The sequence below is a fragment of the Mytilus trossulus genome, chromosome 2 (assembly GCF_036588685.1).
Source record: "Mytilus trossulus isolate FHL-02 chromosome 2, PNRI_Mtr1.1.1.hap1, whole genome shotgun sequence".
Lineage (NCBI taxonomy): Eukaryota > Metazoa > Mollusca > Bivalvia > Mytilida > Mytilidae > Mytilus > Mytilus trossulus.
In genome coordinates, this window is record NC_086374.1 from 45,499,431 (window position 1) to 45,522,036 (window position 22,606).

Genomic DNA, 22,606 nt, shown 5'->3' on the forward strand with positions numbered 1-22,606 from the left:
TTCTATATATTCAATATATGGATGAGAAAACGCGGTCGTGTCTTATCGTATTGACTTACATGAAACAACAATCTGGACTACTTACCTATTTAACGTTTCCAGTGATAGCAAAAATGTTCTCTATGTTTCTTAATTACTTTCTTCGAATAAACTTTATTATTTAGTCACTCGTATAGTGTAACACATGTCGAAATTCCATCATTCCTAAATCCAACAATTATCAAGACTACTATTTCGTTGTGTCTATAGCTATTGAGCAAATTGTATGTTATAACGACATAATGGTGAGATAATGTTTGCATTTCATTTCGTTTGGATGACCCATTTATACGAAATTCGGATAGTAAGTGAAACTATCGAGCAATCACATAGTATATGCGTTTGTTTGCATTGCTTTGAAGTTTGATGTTTCAAAAACAGCTTTAAGAGGGTGCATATTTTTCTATAAAATTATAATCTTCATCTATTGTCTTTTTATTGCCTCAAGTTTAATATTATCTTTTATTCTGGTTGGAACTTTACAATGTGTCTTTGTGTTTGGTGGTTGGTGATTTTTTCACAAATACTCAGCATTTCGTTTATTCATATATATATATTCTATAAAGTAAACAAAATAGAACCTCATGTTTGCGATTTACTATCTCTGCCTCAATATTATTGTTTTCTGTTTAGTATTTAATTAATATGAAGATTTGTTTTGTTGTATCTTGTGATCAATTTATTTGGCAATTGTCAATGGCAGTCAGAATGTTTCAGCACATCAGTTGATCGATCAGTCAAATGAGTTTTCTTAAAATATACTTTTCACTGTTTTGGTCTTTTCTGATGTATTTAGACCCCTCAACAACGATTTGTTTTAACATGCATACAATTTGCGACTTTTATCTAACGCAATCATAGGTTTGATCGTTGTTTTCAATTTAGACTCGTTTATACATATATCGACACATATACAACTCGCCTAAACATCACCCCAACAATGTAAGATCAGTAATTACGGAAATGTTTTGTTCTTCCCCCGCCAGGATCCGAACCCATGCTACTGAGATATCGTGACACCAAATCGCCTGCACTGTAGCCGTCCCGCTAGACCACACGACCACCTGGGCTTCACAATAATAAACCTTGGCCGTGTGTTATCTTTCCTCGTCAGTTTTAATCCAGCGGCGTACTACAGTACATGATATATAAGGAAATATATACACGAAATTCGGATAGTAAGTGAAACTATCGAGCAATCACATAGTATATGCGTTTGTTTGCATTGCTTTGAAGTTTGATGTTTCAAAAACAGCTTTAAGAGGGTGCATATTTTTCTATAAAATTATAATCTTCATCTATTGTCTTTTTATTGCCTCAAGTTTAATATTATCTTTTATTCTGGTTGGAACTTTACAATGTGTCTTTGTGTTTGGTGGTTGGTGATTTTTTCACAAATACTCAGCATTTCGTTTATTCATATATATATATTCTATAAAGTAAACAAAATAGAACCTCATGTTTGCGATTTACTATCTCTGCCTCAATATTATTGTTTTCTGTTTAGTATTTAATTAATATGAAGATTTGTTTTGTTGTATCTTGTGATCAATTTATTTGGCAATTGTCAATGGCAGTCAGAATGTTTCAGCACATCAGTTGATCGATCAGTCAAATGAGTTTTCTTAAAATATACTTTTCACTGTTTTGGTCTTTTCTGATGTATTTAGACCCCTCAACAACGATTTGTTTTAACATGCATACAATTTGCGACTTTTATCTAACGCAATCATAGGTTTGATCGTTGTTTTCAATTTAGACTCGTTTATACATATATCGACACATATACAACTCGCCTAAACATCACCCCAACAATGTAAGATCAGTAATTACGGAAATGTTTTGTTCTTCCCTCGCCAGGATCCGAACCCATGCTACTGAGATATCGTGACACCAAATCGCCTGCACTGTAGCCGTCCCGCTAGACCACACTACCACCTGGGCTTCACAATAATAAACCTTGGCCGTGTGTTATCTTTCCTCGTCAGTTTTAATCCAGCGGCGTACTACAGTACATGATATATAAGGCAGCAACCATTTGATTTTCTGGGGGGGGGGGCTATGTTTTTTTTTTCTGTGCAAACATTTTTTTTCGGCTTCGGCGAAGACCAATCTATTTTTTTTTAGCGACAAACCGAAAACAATTTTTTTCTTTCAATTTTACCATTACATATAGTGGCAGCTGAGGGTGAAACAATTTTTTTTTCTCAGGGTCCAAAACAAATTATTTTTTTCACCAAACCCTGGAAACAAACTTTTTTTTCCAAAAAAAACCATAGCCCCCCCAGAAAATCAAATGGTTGCTGCCTAAGGCATCGAGATGTTATTGTTACAGATCAGCTCAATTATCTATAGTAAAGGATCCTACAAGTAAATGCAAGATACAATCACAGAAAATAATTATATTTATAAGTACGTCTGAGTCAGTGACAACTCAACAACAGATTTATCCATCGGATCACCAGCAATATTGGTGATACATGGCTGTGTACATTATGTATATGTTACAGTAAATAGGTGAATTTAGGAATTACGCGTAATAACTAAACATTTCAGTAAATACCTGTAATTACTTGTCATTTCAGTAATTACATGTATTTACTAGTTGTTTCAGTGATTACTGGTATTCACTGATTTTTTTTTGGTAATTTTACAGCTATTTACTAACTTGATATTTTTGTTTAAAAAATAAAGATATAATTCAAAATATCAAATAAAAAAGTACTGATGGTCAGGGATTTAAAGGGCTTACTTAGGGATTAAGGATTATATTATTTAGTGTTTGTGAATTGCAACTGGAAAATGGTTGTATGATAAACTTTGAAACTCCCTTAAATTCATTTTCAGCATACAAGACAATGTTATCAATAACAAATTGAAAAAATACCTTTTTGAGAAGTTTATAGGCAACTTAGCCAGCTCTTTTTTAAGATAGACATTAAAAAGTAAAAACACAAAAATACCGAACTCCGAGGAAAATTCAAAAAGGAAAATCAAAAATCAAAAGGCAAAATCAAAAGTCCAAACACATCAAACGATGCCGAGTTTGGTTACATGATCTTGATAATTCTTAAAATATCATAATTTTGTTAAATTAATATCTCCATCATACATACTTTGCCTATCAACTTGGCCCATGACATGAGTTAAATTCCTTCAACAAAATAGGTTTAACTCCGAATGATCTTTTTGTGGATTGAATAAGTCAATAAAATGGCCCTTCCCTTTTCTTTTACTTTCAATGTTGAAATTCTTTTCCTTTTCGTCGAGCCTGCGAATTTTGTTGCAAAAGCGAGACATAGCGAACCAACTCTTGTTAATTTCGTTGCCAGTGGAGTTCACAAACATTAACTCACATTTATGAAAGAGAAGGGGATTGTAGTTACGACGTAAGGAACATATCCGATATTATTTATGAACATTTTTTCCTGTATGTCTACCAAACTTGAACAGAAGCTTGTTTATGATCAAAGACAAATTTCAAGAAGTCAATTTTGTAAAAAAAGAATCCATTTTTGCGTCTTTACTTGTAAATGGACTTAGTTTAATGCCAGTTAACATTACATTCACACTAGGGTTAAAGTTTTAAAAATATCCTAGATGATTGTCAAACTTGGACAGAAGCTTGTTTAAGATCATAAGATAATATCCAGAAGTACAGTTTGTAAAAAACAAATATCCTTTTTTTGTATATTACTTTTAAACGTACTACTATTGTCTCAGAAAAAGGGAGAAGGTTTGGATCCATTGAAACGTTTAATCCCGCTGCAAATGTTTGCACCTGTCCTAAGTCAGGAATCTGATGTACAGTAGTTGTCGTTTGTTTATGTAATATATACGTGTTTCTCGTTTCTCGTTTTGTTTATATAGATTAGACCGTTGGTTTTCCCGTTTGAATGGTTTTACACTAGTAATTTTGGGGCCCTTTATAGCTTGTTGTTCGGTGTGAGCCAAGGCTCCGTGTTGAAGGCCGTACATTAACCTATAATCGTTTACTTTTTAAATTGTTATTTGGATGGAGAGTTGTCTCATTTGCACTCACACCACATCTTCCTATATCTATTTTTTTCCAGTTAACATAACACACACTCTGCAGTTAAAGTTTTTAAATCATTTATTAGATTGCATAAACTATCATGAACTTTTTACATAATATGGACAGAAGCTTCTTACAGAACTAGTCTAAAGATAGTATCTAGAGAAAACAAATAATATGCGTTTTTCCTATTTGTGATGGACCCGTGACTTACAGCAAAAGTAGACAACAGATACTGGTTTCTGCAAAGCCCTTACAATTTTGATAGCTGAATACATTGATAACCCATCTCCAGCTAGGGGTTGAATTGAAGGTCAAATGAATATGTATCCAATCAAGTCCATTTATTAACCATGATTTCCAGCTCATTTAACAAAATAGAAACAGATAGCTGCTTAGCGTGAAATTTAATTTCCCTATATCATTTTCATTAATGATTTTACAACAGCAAAAATCATATTTTTTTTTAAATCTTGTAGCTAGAAATGCACCTATAGCAAAAAGGTACATTTGTGGCTGATTGCTTTATAAAAGTACTCACAGATTTTCAAGATGGGATAACCATAACTTTTAATCAGTTGACCAAGTTACAGCATTGTTTTAACAGTTAGTAAATAGGTGAAAAATTCATTTTAAAATTAGTAATTACTGGCAGTTACTGGGCCGTTTTAGGAATTACTTGTATTTACTAAGTTCATCATATTTTAGTAAATACATGTAATTCCTAATTTCACCTTTTTACTGTAACATATATACAACTCGTCTAAACATCAACCCATCAATTTTTGATCAGTCAATTTGCTTTCGCAAATTTTTTGTTGGTCTTTCGCCGGGATTCGACCCATATATATTTATATATATTAAAAATTAAATACACAAAAAGAGTTTTAAAAGCAGCATTGATTATATATATATATACTTTTAATAACAAAAGAGAGGCGTAAGATATGAAACGAGGACATGTTTCACCAATGTCCCTGGTTAGAGGGATCCCGCTAAAATGTTTAACACCGCCATATTATTGATGTATGTGCGTGTCCCGAATCCGGAGATGGGAAATCAGTGGTTGTCGTTTGTTGCTGTGTTACATGTTTGTTTACCATGTTTTTTTAAAACTTAAATTAGGCCGTTAGTTTTCATACATGAATTGTTTTACATTTATCACTTTCGGGCCTTTTATGATTTTACGGCTGACTTTGTGGTATAGGATTTGATCATTGTTTTTTTTTAGTATTCAAATGCCGAAAAAGATATCGAAAAAACAAAAACAATTAAGTAACATGTTTAATGTCACATCTCATTACACATTAAATGAAACACATTGCATTATTTTTATCATAATACACCACAAGATGTGGTCAAAACAATTTTATGTTTTATAAGGACTATAAGAAAACGCATCATATGAGTTGTCACCAAAAGGGCTTCATTTTACCTCACTATATACATGGTTTTATCCTACTGCATTTGTAATTTGCTCGCAATACTCCTATTGTAACGTTTTATTTTCTAATTCTCAACGACATAAACTCGTCCCTTAGTAGAATCATAACTTGCTAGTTTTTCAACAAAATTATCATTCTCATTGTCGTTTTCTAACTTTTTATAGTTTGTGTCTGACGGTTGATTAATCACATCTAAAATGTTACTTTCTGGAACACCGTCGGCCCAAGGCTGTTTTTCACCTGATGCAAAAATACCGTAATAAATCACACCAGCGATATGTAAAGAACCAGCTACCATAAAAACTTCTCTCCATGTAGTGACGAAAGAAACCTGTAAAAATATACAGAGTATTTAGGCGAGCTATATACTTCAACCAGTTAAGGCATTAGTAGGTACGCAATGCTCATATCTCGTAAGTAAATTATGGAAACCAACATCTTACACTATGCGAATACACACTCATTCACAACGTCACAATTCAAAATAGGACACAAATTAAGATGGGTCACGGAAATAATGTATCGGTCAACACTAGCCTCTGATTTTGGGCTGATTCTAATATGATATCCGCCATTTTAGATTTGACCGGAAGTTAGACAATTTTTCAAATTCCTCCCTATCTGGAATGAAAGAGTTATAGTTGAGGAAGGTCTATGCCAAATGTAATGCTTGTAGCAGGATTTGCACAATTTTTTCACAAAGCTGCCGTACTACATCAGTCATTTCGGGATGATGACATTGCACTAATTTTTGGGGGAATTTGAGATGTTCTTCTTTATAAAATTGTTGGAGCAGATTATTTTGTGTAAAGAGCACATCCTACGTTCGTAATAATTATTTTGGTTTACTTCTTATAAGTTCACTGAGATATATGAGACATAGGCACTCAATAAAATGTTAGATAAAATGACATCATCAATTATACATCTATGTTAAATTCAAATCACTCAATTGCGAGTTTTCGCTCAGATTAAACCCTGTGTATTGATAATTCGTCCATCTTAAATCTACTCCATTAAATTATTGGCATCTATAAATATGAAAAAAAACATATTCTAATTTTCTTTTTCCTGGTTTTTTTAATTTTTTTTTAATTTTTATTATTTTTATTTTGTTGTTTAACTGCGGGATATTTTTTTGTAGATTTGTGGACTGTATGTCGAAGATTCTGAATCCTTTGCATGGTATTCACATTTTAAATGTAGTGAAAACATGACTTATGAAAGAATGAAATTGATGGGTAATTATAATAATTTAAAATCTATAAACGAACATTGAATATACCTCCAATCTACTACGTAGGAGGGATACCAGTAATGTACTAATTGTAGCTCCAGTAATGCCCATTCTGGTTATTCCGGTTACAATGCTGACATAGGTGGATGATAAGTCTAGAGAATTTGATTTAAACCCTGCAAATTATATTAAAACAAATATGTACTACACAAATTTATTTCGATATAAAACGGAACCCTTTGTATCATCTCCCTCTTGTAAAGATTGGTATTAATACTAGGCAATTATAAGAAAATAAAAAAAATATGAACACTGGGGTTTTGCTGATTTGATTTTTACAAGTTTAAATAGACGCATAATACCGTATTGTTTTTATCAGGGAGTTGAAACCACATCGCAATTATGTACACCCTAATTGTTTATAACAAGCAGTTTCTCAATGAATATGGAACATTGTTTAATTTCTTCGTCGTAATTTGTGATTACAATACATTTGTACACATACAGAATAATTATATGTGCTTGTAGATAAATATGTGCGATTAGTCATAGGCACTGTTGTTTTTCCATCAATCTAGACAAAAAGATTTATTATTTTGAGGCATCAGACATGTATGTGTACCTTATGTTTTTATCTTAAAACGTGCGACTGATTTTTCCTATGTTTCATATTTTTTATTACTATTTGTTTTTATACAAGCTTCAACGATCATCCTGGTTATGATTTACTTGTATAACTGTTCAAAATACATCATGCATGGGACGTTTTCAAATGTATAGGTTAGCCATAGTTCGTAACTTACATTTTAATGGCGTGTCGATGTTCTCCTCTTATATTTAATGCGTTTCTTTAAGTTTTAGTTTGTATCCCGGATTTGTGTTCTTCTATCAATTTATGAATTTTGAAAAGCGGTTTACTACTGTTGTCTTTATTTATAATACACTCACTGTAGTGATCAAATTATTGAACTATTGCACCAATAAAAATCTCATAGCATGCCATGCAAAGATTGTTTAAATCCCAAATAGTGTTTTATTCGGAGGTTTTATTCTACCTTCTTTCTTCATTAAGTGTTGTTTATGTTACTTTAAGCATATATAACATGATATGACATATATAAAATTTTTACATGTTTGAAAGACAGAGATTCTCATATGTTATTAAATGTATGTTGATTTTTTCAGCGCAAGTCAAGATAAGGTACAATTTTGATATAAAATAACTCCCACTTTATTTAAACTTAAGACAAAGTAGCCATTTATGTTTGAAAATTGCAGAATTTAACATAGAAAGCAATTGGGCTATGCATTAGTGTGGATTTTTTTTTTTACCTTAAACGCAATAATTAATTTCGCAGTGTGACCTAAAATTCCACAATAATGATGTGACTTAGATATCTTAAATGATTTTTATTTTATATATATTTCCATTTACCCGAAACTGCTAATCCGCTAGCTCCAACCCCAACACATAACATAACCATAGCCGCATCTATATCCTGTATATAACCTAGGCAGAATATGCATACCCCCTCAATGCCATAACCTACAAAATCATGTGTCAAATATACATTTTAAAAAAGTCATACATTTTTTTTTATAAACACCTGAAGAGGTGTTATATAAAAAAAGAACATGTGGTATTATTGCCAATGCCAATCCAAAAAATACCAAAATGTCATGTCTAAAAAAACATGAAAATAAACCACATGTTAGAGAGCATATAAATATAATAGTAAAAGATCAAGACAGCTGCCCAACAGTGGCATCAAAAATAAGATTTAGGGACGTTCAGGGAGCAAAACTTGCAGATTTAAGGCAGTCAGGCATTTTGTATTTAACTTAAAATAATTTGATCATAGTATTTTGAAATCAAATTTTGAACTGATACTTACCAGAACACTGAGCAATTTTGCGCCCTACAGTAGTACTAACAAAGCCAGACTTTATGAGTTTATCTATCATTACTCCTCCAGTAACAGTAACTAATGCCATACATATAGCTGATAGAGAAGACAGTAATCCTATCTGAAGAAAAAATAAAATAGTATGCATAAATTAGGCATACAATGGAATAGTACGTCTGTCATACAGCGGAACATACATGAGTGCTTTATCTTTATAAAATTAACCCTTTAACTAAAGCTCTTGCCTTTTATGAATACATGAATTTATATAAATTTACCGTAAAAATCTAACAAGTAGAAAATTGGTTATATCTTTATTTTGGCAAACATTAATGACCACTCTGTCATCTGCCGATTGAAAATAGATGGTTGCTGCTTAAAAGTAAAGCTATCGAATCAAGAGTTTATTATGGTAACTTTAATCATCCCTTCGAAAATTTATTTGATGCCATCACACAGGTGAAGTATTATGTAATGTCTATGTCACAAATGCCTACAGCTATATTCCAATGTTCGTTCCCACAGTCCCGTGCTTGTTTTTCCCCATTTTGATTTTTCTGAGAGAAAAAAAACATCATCAAATTTGCACTCGTCAGTCATTTGCATACGGAAGGTCCAACGAGTAGAGCAGATTATTTCAACTCTTCCTGAAAATCTTTGTGTTGTGGTAGTCAGTGGTCGGTCGCTAATTCTATTTGAAGTTTATTGTGGACTGCTATTTATGTTTTCGACGTTCTTTGCTTTTCAATCGTTTGATTTGTCCCTTTTGGTGTTTTTTAATTAATTTTTTTTCGATGTCTATAAAACACGTTACATAAAATAGTCAAGCAACGAAAACAAGTGTCTAGCTATAATGTGAATGCACAATGGCAATATATATTACATAATTATCATTCATGATAACAATATAGAGCTATCATGGTTAATTACCTTATTTGTCGGTATTTAACTTTTTATTTCTTCAGTTTAAGTCATTTCATTTGGCACGGGATTTTTTTTGTAGTTATGTTGAGTTTTATTTTAAATCTTACTTCAAAAATGCTGAGATCAAACAAATCTTCCATGTATTGAGGAACAACAGTCCTGACAAGAGATATCATCCAATTTCTTGTAAAACATGCAACAAAAATAGCAGACACAGGAACCGATGTTAGAATGTTTTTCCATGGAATACTTTTAACCTATTAAAAAAAATACATAATACAGACCTTAATGGTATTGAAATTCTAAAATATAATTAGGAATAAATAAATGCCAAGTCGACTCTGAATGACACTAAATTCAAGATGATATATTTTTTTATTCATTTTTTAAGTTGTTTTTTTCTTACTATTTGATTTTTTTCATGTATATAGCTGCAGACTACTGCTGCTTCAATTGTAACGACCAGAAACCGATTTTGATCTGTCTTTTGTATTTTGGTTTTGGTTGTCTCATTTACAACAATTAGATAGTGATTTTATATTCCATTCTAGTGTTTTCATTTGACATACAACATCATGGAGTTTTAAATATGTCTGTATTTTAAACTTGTTTCCCTGACTTTCATACAAAGTAAATATAAAGTAAATATTTAAAACATAAAAACTTAACTATGTATACCAACCGTTTGAGACGATGGTTTCTTTGTGTTAGCTCGTTCTGAATCAAACAGTAATCGTTCCGCTGTGGACAAATGTGTATTGTTGGATGGAGTGTCCTTGATGGTACACATAAATAAAGTGGACCATGCAATACCTAAACAGCCTGTAAGTACATGTTCAGTGGGGAAATGTTGACTTGTACGTTTTTTGAAACTTTTTAGTTTACCGTATTCACCGTGTTAACTTTAACATATGCTGTATATATCAAATGGAGAATGTGGTTCATAACGTGTTGAGAGATGGACGAAATCATTGGCAGAAACAAAACCCGATCAAAACACACTTAGACAAAAAATACCATTCTATATTCTCTACAAAACCCGCCACATTCTCTATGTATGTGCCTGTCCCAAGTCAGGAGCCTGTAATTTAGTGGTTGTGGTTTGTTTAAATGGTACCTATTTGTTTTTCGTTCATTTTTGTACATACATTAGTCCGTTAGTTTTCTCGTTTGGATTGTTTCACATCGTCATTTCGGGGTTTATTATAACTGACTATGCGGTATGGGCTTTGCTCATTGCTGAAGGCCGTATTGTGACCTATAGTTGTTAACTTCTGCCATTTTGGTCTCTTGTGGAGAGTTGTCTCATTAGCAGTCATACCACATCTATTTCTTTATATAATACAATTGACCATACAACGGTCACATCTTGAATCATTTATAGATAAAAGAAATTTTATTTTCATTTTTATAAGATTAGTAAGACTTTTCCATATGCAATAAACTACGAATCTAATATTTAGCTGTGGTCACGGAATACCGTCAATCAGTCGCACAAGCTGTAATAATGTAGATATTTAAGAAATCCCGGCTGATAATATAAACCGATTCAAATTAGAGAATTGTAAAGAGTTATAGTTAACAGTTTTTTTTCATTTAACTGCTGTATCAGAAAAAAAGAAAAAAACGAAAATAAAAGCTTTTGTTTATATAGGAAGTATTTTTATAACTGATACAAAGTGTTTCTTAGTGGGAAAATCTAAACTATCAGATGGACGCTACGTATTGCTTACCATAAACATAAAGTGGTGCGTTCCAGCAAACATGACAAGACAATGCACCAGATACAATAAAAGCAACTGCTGAACTTAATGATGAACCTAAAACAGATAAAATCTACAGATATCATGTCTTGTATTCCAATGACGTCATTTGTTTAGAAATTAAATGAATAATATTCATGCCTTACATGTTACATAGCACCATAGCAATGTATTTTTGGGGGCTATTTGTTTCTTAAAATGTGTTTGCCTTATATCCGACTGTTTTTATCTCGTTCTTCTTTTAAAAAATAAAACGGTTTATTTACATTATCAAGACCATAACGCCATACTATGTCTGTTTTAAACGAAACGATTTTAAAGCACAGTGTTCCCTTAGTAACGCAAATATTTTATAATTCATTCAAAATTAGTTCACTATCTTGTGGTAAGGATATGAGTATAATTGACTTGTCCTATCTCAAAAGAAAAATGTTTAATGAAGATGACAATGTGTTTGTTTATAGGAAAGTAAATACTGTGTGTAACATCTCAAAGCCGTATTTAGTGTTTTGTGTAACATAGTTGCTGTCAATAACAAGCTCTGTCTTATAAAAATAGTAAATATCTATTATGAAGGCAAGGGAGAGTGATAACTTACAATAAACTGGTAAATGCAGGTTTTTTTAACAAACCGCTTAATTGATAAAGTTGGTTACAATTTGGCTTTGATATAATTTTATAGTAAACATGTTTTGTAAGTCAATCGGATACAAAAACTAAAATACACTCTTACCTGCATATGTAAGCGTTACCATCCTTGATTTTTCAGATTTCAAGGACCATGCAGAAATCACGCCATTTATTGAAGAATAAGCCGGTCCCTGGATATTGAACAATAACGTTGTTATATAGATGCTTAATGTGCTATCATCTTCTATTGTTATATATTGAAAATAACTAAACAATAATTAGAAAGACATAATCGGTACATCAAAAGTGACATGCTTAAACTGTACGTATTACCTCATGTATTCTTACATGAGCAACACGACGTATGCAATTGTGTGGATCAGTATCTACTTATCTATATGAACACATAAGCTCTTTCAGTTTTTATTGATGGATTTCTAGTTGATCAGTTTTAAAGGTTACTATTTGTGTTTTGTAGACTGGTGTTTGTCTTTTAGCAACCTTATCTTCTTCTGTTCCTTTATGCGTTCACTCATAACATAAGGTATTCAAATATTGGGACCATAACAACTATAATGGTTTAAATAGACCTACCAGTAGTACCTACACCCAATTTGTTTGAATGGGTTGCAATCTCAGCGTTATTATAATAACATAAATTAGAAATTACAAAATATGATACCTTTTCTCTCTTTTTGTGTTTAAGCAAATACTTTTCAATTGTAACAAAAGGCAAAAGTTATACTGCTGTTCGAAAGTCATTGGTCTCGTTTGAACAAATACTGATTAGGTGGGAAAAGAATGTTAATTCAATCTTGAGTTACTACCTCTTCATGCATGTACTTCAAAGACATTTAGTTATATGTAAATGCATTTTATAAATACATACCTCAACCAGTCCCTGTAAAAGTCTGATAACCATAACTAAGGCATACTGACTGTTCTGTATGCAAGTTGGAAGTATAATTAATAATATACTGGAGGAAAGGATTGATAAACCACACACTCTGTAAATACAACAATGTTATAGAATAAGTATTGTAGTTGGAATACGTTCAGCACTATAAATGTTGTACCTGCGATAGAGCTAGTATGTTATTACAATACGTAGTATTCTACTCGTGTCAAAATAATAGTTAATACTAGGGATGTCAACGAGTACTCAATCGCTCGGTAGTACCGAGTATCGGTTACCAAAATGCAGAACACCCTTCAAGGTTTACTCTTTTAGCTAACCTGGGTCATTCTTCAACCTCTGTACCATCAGAGCAAATATGTTTTCACCAGCAGGAATGCAAGTTACAAAACAAAAACAAGTTGAGAAATCATCCTGGAAAAAGTTGACAAGATGATATTGTTTCATCAGAACATTTCGCTGTACCCATAAAAATGCCTTCAGTAAGTTCTAATCATCACCCCTTTGTTGATCATTAAATTTGTTTTTCTTCGGATCTCAAATCCTGTTGTATGAGTAATATTGTTTTACTGTAGACATTAATAAACCTATTTCTCGTATTAAACATAAACTAAAAGAACTAGCCAAGGAATTTGTTTTTGCCCCGGCCGATAAAGCTGCTAGTAATATTATTATTGCCTGACGTAAATTTTACATTGAGGTTCTGAAAAAGGAAATCACCAATTCACCAACATTCCAACTGACTCCATTTTCAGAAAACGAAATCTATAACAAACATAAACTTTTAGCTACCGCTTTACAATTAGAGCCAAATACAATGAAAGTCCCAACTATGTATTGGCTTCCGTAGCTACACAAAACCCCTTACAAATATAGATTTATTTCGTCTTCAAGCCATTGTTCAACTTCTAAATTGTCTATTTTTCTTACCAGCACACTTGGTACAATTAAAAACCTGCAATTAAAAACCTGATTATAAATTGTTCAAATAAGGCCTTCGAAAACAGTAGAATAAATTACTTTTAGAGTGTCAAGAACTCGTTGGAAAAAAGTAAAATCACAAAAATACTGAACTCAGAGGAAAATCAATTTGGAAAGTCCATAATCACATGGCAAAATCAAATAACAAAACGCATCAAAAACGAATGGACAAGAACTGTCATATTCCTGACTTGGTACAGGCATTTTCAAATGTAGAAAATGGTGGATTAAACCTGGTTCTATAGCGCTAACCCTCTCACTTTAATAACAGTCTCATCAAATTCCGCTACATTTACATGATGCGTTAAATAAACAGTCACAATTATTAAAATAGTCAAAATATGGGTACATCAGTCATCATCGTATAACAATTTTAAAAGGAACAATTTAACAGGACACAAAAACATCTACTATCTACGAACACATGGATTGATATGAGTGTCTGACGTCAGAAAAATTAAATACGTCACATAAATTTGTCGTTCAATGTGCATACAAACAATTTTAAAATTTACATAGGCAATGTACGTATACAGGAAGTACTTGATAAATTGCATGCTTATATTGGTGATTTTGAATCTGTTCAAAGTTTTGATTTTTCTACCCTGTATACCACATTGCCTCACATTCTCATTATGAAAAATTCACACACCTAATTAAATGGGCATTTCGAAAATCAGAATGTGAATATATATGTTCAAACTCTTTTAGGTATTTTTTTAGTAGCAATAAACAAAAAAAACTATGTTAATTGGACATGCTTTGATACTGTATATATGCCATTGAATTTTTACTAGATAACATTTTTGTTCGCTTTGGGGATTCCGTATATCGTCAGATTATCGGAATTCCAATAGGGACTAACTGTGCACCACTTATTGCGGACCTGTTTTTGTATTGTTATGAGTTACAATTTATGACAAAAATAAGCAAAGACCCATCGAAATAACATCTGATAAACAAATCTTATAATACTTTTAGATATTTGGATGATATTTTGGCTCACAATAATGACGACTTCAGTATGTATATTAATGAAATGTATCCTGTTGAACTTACTTTCAATAAAGCTAATACTAACAATGACCACTGCCCTTTCCTCGATCTTGATATTTATATCACTAACGGAAAGCTGAATACTAAAATTTATGATAAAAGGGATGATTTTTCATTTCCTATAGTTAATTATCCATTTTTAGATGGGTGACGTTCCCTTGTCACCATCTTACGGTGTTTATATATCTCAACTTGTACGATTAGCTCGTGTATGTAACAATGTTTTAGATTTTTACGAGAGAAATTAATGTATTACTGAAAAATCATTACACCAGGGTTTTCGATATCACAAACTAGTCAAAACATTTACTAAATTTTATCATCGATATAACGACATCATTCGTAAATATAGCTCAACATGCAGACTTCTTATACGTTCAGGTATTTCACATCCAATTTTTTATGGAAATATTCTTTATAAAGCACAAAGGTGTTAGTATTCACCTCATAAACTAACAAAACCTTTGAATACACTTATTAAGAAGGGATATAATTACGATACTGTTGTCAAGTCATTAACGATTGCATGTTTTGGCGTTAATATTGAGTCACTGATAAGGTCTTTGCATCGGAACTAAACACATAAATTCTAAAAACAGTTGTTAGCATGACACGGGTTATGTTCTTCTCATATATGTTAAGATGGTATAATACTAAACCCTTAACGGGAAGGATTGTGCCTGATGTTCATATGATAAAATCATAATCTTTCAGTCAGTTTAATTGAAGTCTGGAGCTGGCATGTCAGTTAACTGCTAGTAGTCTGTTGTTATTTATGTATTATTCTCATTTTGTTTATTTTCTTTGGTTACATCTTCTGACATCAGACTCGAACTTCTCTTGAACTGAATTTTAATGTGGGTATTGTTATGCGTTAACTTTTCTACATTGGTTAGAGGTATAGGGGGAGGGTTGAGATCTCACAAACATGTTCAACCCCGCCGCATTTTTGCGCCTGTCCCAAGTCAGAAGCCTCTGGCCTTTATTAGTCTTGTATTATTTTAATTTTAGTTTCTTGTGTACAATTTGGACATTAGTATGGTGTTCATTATCACTGAACTAGTATATATTTGTTTAGGGGCAAGCTGAAGGACGCCTCCGGGTGCGGGAATTTCTCGCTACATTGAAGACCTGTAGGTGACCTTCTGCTGTTGTTTTTTTATTTGGTCGGGTTGTTGTCTCTTTGACACACTCCCATTTCCATTCTCAATTTTATTAATTAATTACTTGATAGTATTATTGTCTGTTTACATAATAAGCCATAGATTATGGTATAAAATTACATAGACTATCATCGTGAGGTACCAAGACCTTGTTGATAAATATTCCGTATCAACTTCACAAAAAATACATGAAGGTCTTGATTTGTAGATTCTGTGCGTACTGATGTAGTTTATCAGCTTAACAACGTGTTTTATTGGGTTTTTTTTCATTTGTCTGTGTTCTACTACGAATGTATTAATATTAGGGAGCTACCATTTGATTTTTAGGGGGGGGGGGGGGGGGGGGGCTAGGATGAAATTTGAAAAAAACAGGCAGGACAGGAGTTTTGAGTAAAAAAAAAAGGCAGGATGAGACACTTGCAAAAAAAGAGTCAAGATGACAATGTATGTAAAAATGTCAGGATAAACCAAAAAAAAAAAAAAAACAAGACAGAATAGAGTGAAAAATAAAAATGCAGGACAGAGATTACAACTAAAAAAAAATGCAGGACAAAATTTTTCATCCTAGCCCCCCCCCCCCCCCTATAAAAATCAAATGGTAGCCCCCTTACTTTTACTGTTGGACTGTTTTATGTGACATCCATTTGGCGTGGCTCGGTACTTATACATCCCGTCAATGTGTTTGTATTGTCTTTCATTTTTGCTGGTGTGTTTTGTATTTCTTTGGTTCTTATAACGTGACTTTGTATTTTAAATGATCCTGTCAGTATGATATTGTTCTATATTATGTCATTATGATATATTTCTATTATGAACCACAAACGTCAAAATCATTCGATCGCGTAGTGGAGTAAACGATTTGTGGATTTCTGAAATTTATTCTTACATACTTTTGATTTTTTAACCCTGTATGCTAGCATTGCCTATTAGAAATTTTAAATTGTTTGTATGTTCATTGAACGACAAATATATGTGACGTATAAAATTTTCTGACGTCAGACACGGGAATCAATGAATGTGTTTGTAGATAGATGTTTTTGTATTCTGTAAAATTCTTCTAATTGGGTTGTTACACGATGATGACTGCTGTACCCATATTTTGACTGTTTTATTTGTTGTGTCTGTTTGATAAACGCGTCATTGTAAATGTAGCGGAATTTGATGGGGCTGTCATCAAAGTGAGAGGGTTGGTGCTATAAAACCAGGTTTATTCCACCATTTTCTACATTTGAAAATGCCTGTACCAAGTCAGGAATATGACAGTTGTTGTCCATTCGTTTTTTATGTGTTTTGTTATTTGATTTTGCTATGTTATTATAAACTTTCCGAATTGATTTTACTCTGAGTTCAGTTTTTTTGTGATTTTACTTTTTTTTATATTATAGTCCTTAAGTACAATGTTGAGGGTTTTACGCTCATAGTAAATCGACCCACAATACATAAATGGGTATAACTTTGTGCCTTCATTTTGTAAATGTACTCGGGTATCGCTCGGTAAATCCAGCAAGTACTCGATAAGTAATTCTTCACCGAGTTGACATCCCTTGTAAATACTCTTTTAAGGGCATACGATACAGTTATTTTAAGGGCATACGATACAGTTACAGGGAAGGTAATGACGTTGCTAACGTAATTTGTTATTTTAGCGACGTCAAACTGTGACATATCAGGAAAAGATGCATTTTTCGACTGATTTTTATCATTCAAACTGATTTCATTTGAAAACGAGTTCATGGACCCCTATTTTTCAAAACGGCATTAGGTTTCATTTTGCAGGGAGATTATGTGACCCAAATTTTATAAAACTGTAAATAGAGGATTTTTTTTAATTGTGATAAACATGCAGTAAAACAATTCGTTTTTTCCTCAATTCATGAACATTTGATAAATATGAGTCATTTCTGAATAAAAATATGCACATTTTTTAAAGATATTTATAAAATACAGAAATTACCGATTATTTAACAAAAAACAATTTGTTTTTATCTTTTATAACAAAAAAGTTATGTCTTTCTTTCGAAAAAGAAATTACGGCCATAAATCTGAATTTCGAGGAAATATACAAAATTTCGACCTCATTTTACGCAAAAAGTAGCACATGAAGGTATACTTTTCATTACATATTTGATTTAATCAGGTAAAAAATAGCCTATATGCAAATTTTTATGAACTTGTAAATACAGGATCAAAACTGTATCGTATGCCCTTAACCTTCATGGAGATGTTTGGGCAAGTGTGCCCTTTATTGATATGAATATCAATTTATATGTGGTCATTTTTATTTTCCTGTATACAAAACTTTGACTTTTTCGAAAACCTTAGGATTTTCTTATCCCAGGCATAAATTACCTTAGCCGTATTTGGCACAACGTTTTGGAATTTTGTTCAACTTTGTACTTGTTTGACTTAATATATATTTTGAAATGAGCGTCACTGATGAGTCTTATGTAGACGAAATGCGCGTCTGGCGTACTAAATTATAATCCTGGTACAAATGTACCTTTGATAACTTTTTATAATATACGGATGATTGTTTTGTTGTAAAGTCGTAGTTGATTACTTTGAACTTGATATTTAACACACATAAATTAAAGAGTATTGAATAATACATATATGGATGGTGCTGGAGCAGATTGTTACCACTCGAAAAATACATTGTTAGCCTTGGCTTCGCCTCAGTTGAAATTGTTTCTGAGGGTTCAAATCAGCTCTATCACCCTCTCAGCAATGTATTATTTATGTAATATCGTCGGAAGTTGTCCATCAAATTTTATTTTTTAAGTTGTAAGCTGCATCCTTAAAATAAAGAGATCACTACCTAATTGTATTCGAAGCTTTAAGGACGTTCATCAGTAGTTTACTAAAGCAGATTTAGTTTTCCTGGCGACGCGAAGCTGAGACAGGTGAAACGGGTATTGGCGACAGTAAAACTACGAATGTTTTACATTGGTCTTTTCGGGACCTTTTATTGCGGACTATGTGATATGGACTTTGTTCATTGTTGAAGGCGTACGTTGACCTATAGTTTGTAATTTCTGTGTCAATTGGTCTCTTGTGCAGAGTTGCCTCATTGGCAAGCATACCACATTTTCTTTTATATTATAATTGTGTATGCCAGACTACTATTTCGTTTGAGAAATCACTTATTGCAGGGCACTAGAATCAACCAGACGAATGCCAAATCAAAATACGAAGTTGAGGCACATAAAAACGAAAATTTTTAATTATTTTTTGTCAAAAACGGCTTTGTATTTGTCTTGTATATATGTCTTGTTTTCTCGAGGAGGACAAATTAACAGCTTAGAGGCTGTGTGGTATCTCGTCAAAATAAACAAAGTATTAAATTGTATTACATTGTGAACTCTCTTGATACTATTCAATGATTATATCATTTAATAGGTTGGTTTGTGTTAATGTTGTCGGCCAAAATTTATGTCAACCGTGAGAAGATTAAAACCGAATAAATACATGATACTGAATAAATACATGTTACTTATTATAAATTAAATATGTTCAAATGTCCAAGGTATTTTTCAGTACTTACTTCACAGGTGAAAACCTGGTAGCTAATAATCCCCCAGGAATCTGTGTAAACAATTCACCAAAAAAGAAAGCCGTATTGAAATATAAAGTACTTTGTACTGTCCAGTTCAGTGACAATCCACAAGTGGTTTCTGCATTACACTGAAACAAGAAAGAAACTAGGTACAAAGCTTACATAAAGGGGGAAATTACGACATGGTTAAATCAACAAAAATGTAGGAGCATGTAAAACAAGAAATTCTTATACGAAATATAAGATTGTTTTTAAATCACAGGGGTAAACGATGGACCTAGAAGGACAAAGGACTTGAATATTAGGAATACCAAATAAGAACATTGCTGCATACGTGTTGTTATCTATAAAGCTAGACATATATTGAATTGACACCCGTCTATGGCTTATACCCAACTATCAACGTGTATCTTTCCACTTTACAGAACAATGCGATAATGTGTTCGTGTTAGAACACTTATTTTAGGACCTTCATTCCGCTTAAGAATAAATCCTATAATACTTCTTTCATTGGAAATTGTCTTTCCAGAATATTTATTTCATTTGAAACTTCAACTCAATGACATATCATCTCTTTTTATTCAAATTAAGGGTAACATTATCTGAATCTTTGCAGAGAATATTATGATAATCTAATTAAGTTACAATAAATTACAATATTTGTTTTCAATAATACAAGAACTATGTGTAGTTATTCTGTTCTCTGTATAGCTTTAAATATTTGCTTCAGTGATCAATAACAATGATCCAAGCGTTAACGTTGTAAAGACAGATATCGACTGAACATGTAATTTACCAGTTACAAAACCTTTCATTGATCAAGTTTCAAATGGTTTAAATTGTTTAAATCTCTGTTCTTTGACTTTTAGCTGGACAGTTGACAACATTCCACAGATCTTTGTCACTTTTTAAATCTTGAGTATTTCCATTATGTGTCTGCTATGAAGATAACTATTATACATACATGTTTGACGATACTATCAGATGTGTTAAATGACCTGTTTTTCACGTTTACTACATTGACCATGACCATAGCAAAGACTGAACGGAATCCAACAACCAACAGGAGACCGAAGAACCCCATGAATGCAACAAGGAACCGTTTTGGACAACACATTATGTCTGTAATGAAAACTTTATGTAGTCAAATATATGGTAAATGTATTCATAAAAGATAAACTTAGATGACAACTAATGTCTGAGATCATTTTCGTTTTCAATAAATGAAAATTCAAAAACCACAATAATGATTACTAGTACATTAAAAAAAATATTAATATTATTTTAAAACACACATTTTAGAAATTTATAAAAGGTTGGGACAATTTCTCATAAACTTAATATTTAGTACCCGGGCCATACTGCCCAATGTGTATTATGTTAAGAAATATAGCATAAAACCGCTAGGCTATTTCGACAGATTTGGACAACTTTTAATAACCTAAAATATATTAGAAGGACATCGTAAACGGGAATGTCTCTACATAATGTTTTCTGATTAACATAAAACCTAAGTATCAATAAAAATAAAATTTAAGCTTTTGACAGCATGAATTATTCTGTTTGATAAAACTAAATGCAGTTAAATTTATTTCGAATAAAATTATGAAAATAAAACTGCCTACCTTTGAAAAGTATATACTAGGCTAAATATTGAGCTGATCTACGCTAAAACAAAATGATCAACATCTAACAGTGAACACTGTCAGAACAGCCACCTATATTTGCTCATGTATATTTTGATTAAAACGGTGTGTTATTGTTGATGGTTACATTCGGATATTTCATTAGAAATTAAAAGAATTATCGTGTACCTATTTATCAGTTAGTTTCACAGTTACAAAGCAAGTTTTCCTTTTCGCCTAAGGAAACGATTTTATATTGTATATTGTGTTGATAGCTTTAAAAAGAACTTAAGGTTGTCCCTATCAATATAAAACTTTACAACGAATAAAATGATACAGATATCTGATTATGCTTTGAATTCTGTAACGACAAATAATCCATGATGTTTTTAAAGTATAGACTCTAGGCACTGACGTTGTTTATATCATTAATTACATAATAAGGTGTTCTTGTATTTGTCTTTGTAAATTATTAACCTTTACTGTTTAGTCCAATTTTTTTTTTGGAAAATTAATATCCTTTTGATGTGGCTGTGATGAGGTCATTGTATTCGTGTCATTTATTTTGCGTGTGTGCTTTGCCTTTATGTCATTTTGTTCTACTTTGTTGACATATTTATGGTCTTATTAACACAATGCTGACTGCTTTACCTATATTTTTGACATTTTTACCTATCATGTCTGTTTGATTTGTTCACACATTATTGTCGACATAATGGAATTTCATGCGATTGTCATACAAGTGAGAGGTTTACTTCATAAGGAAGTACCTTTACCAAATCAGGAATATGACAGTTGGTTTCCTTTGTTTGATGAGTTTTGACTTAGGCGAATCTGTACGGGTTTAAAGGGATCATCTATAAAGATAGTGGCAAAATGTTGCAATAGAGAGAGATACCGATAATAATACACAAAAAATATCTAGGAAGTGTAGAAAATAATCGATTTATGCGCGTGAAAAAAACAAGCGAAAAGAGCTGTTGTAGAACTCACTTATCGAGCATATATATGTACATAAAGTATTCGGAAAAAAGTTAAAAAAGTATACATTTGTAAGTCCTTATATGCGTGAGTTTGCTATTACTGTAAGATAGTCACTACATAAAGGTTTGAATAATTCCTGTATAAGATATAAGTATGTGGAATGAGTGCCAATGAGACAAAAGTATTTTGATTCTATTAAATAATTTTGAATTCGAACGTTACGATCTTTGCTCTTATCTCTACATGTCGAACGTATTGCCGTGATACATGCACATGCACATGTTATTACACAATTTTGACCCAGCCGATGAATGAATCCACCATCTTTCGTATTTTCAGGAAAA

General features: G+C 32.1%; 1 protein-coding gene across 1 annotated transcript; it reads right to left on the reverse strand.

Annotated features, from left to right (window-relative positions):
* Nucleotides 1-5,420: 5,420 nt before the first annotated feature.
* On the reverse strand, nt 5,421-21,426 carry LOC134705175 (vesicular glutamate transporter 2.1-like). Its single transcript, XM_063563930.1, has 12 exons — nt 21,279-21,426; nt 20,618-20,775; nt 19,642-19,781; nt 12,871-12,988; nt 12,085-12,172; nt 11,322-11,408; nt 10,271-10,410; nt 9,696-9,845; nt 8,653-8,785; nt 8,193-8,303; nt 6,806-6,933; nt 5,421-5,851 (listed from the first exon to the last, which is right to left on the reverse strand). Exons 2-12 carry the CDS (start codon nt 20,768-20,770, stop codon nt 5,585-5,587), a joined length of 1,515 nt encoding a protein of 504 aa, XP_063420000.1. The 5' UTR covers nt 20,771-20,775; nt 21,279-21,426; the 3' UTR covers nt 5,421-5,584.
* Nucleotides 21,427-22,606: the final 1,180 nt, after the last annotated feature.

Bases quoted from the DNA above. Each gene is read 5' to 3' on its own strand.
- LOC134705175 (XM_063563930.1), bottom strand. From the start codon at position 20,770: ATGTGTTGTCCAAAACGGTTCCTTGTTGCATTCATGGGGTTCTTCGGT. The intron at 10,411-11,321 runs GTAAGCAATACG...ATGTACTTACAG, and splicing joins CGCACCACTTTATGTTTATG to GCTGTTTAGGTATTGCATGG. The intron at 5,852-6,805 runs GTATATTCAATG...ATATTTTTACAG, and splicing joins TCCTACGTAGTAGATTGGAG to GTTTCTTTCGTCACTACATG.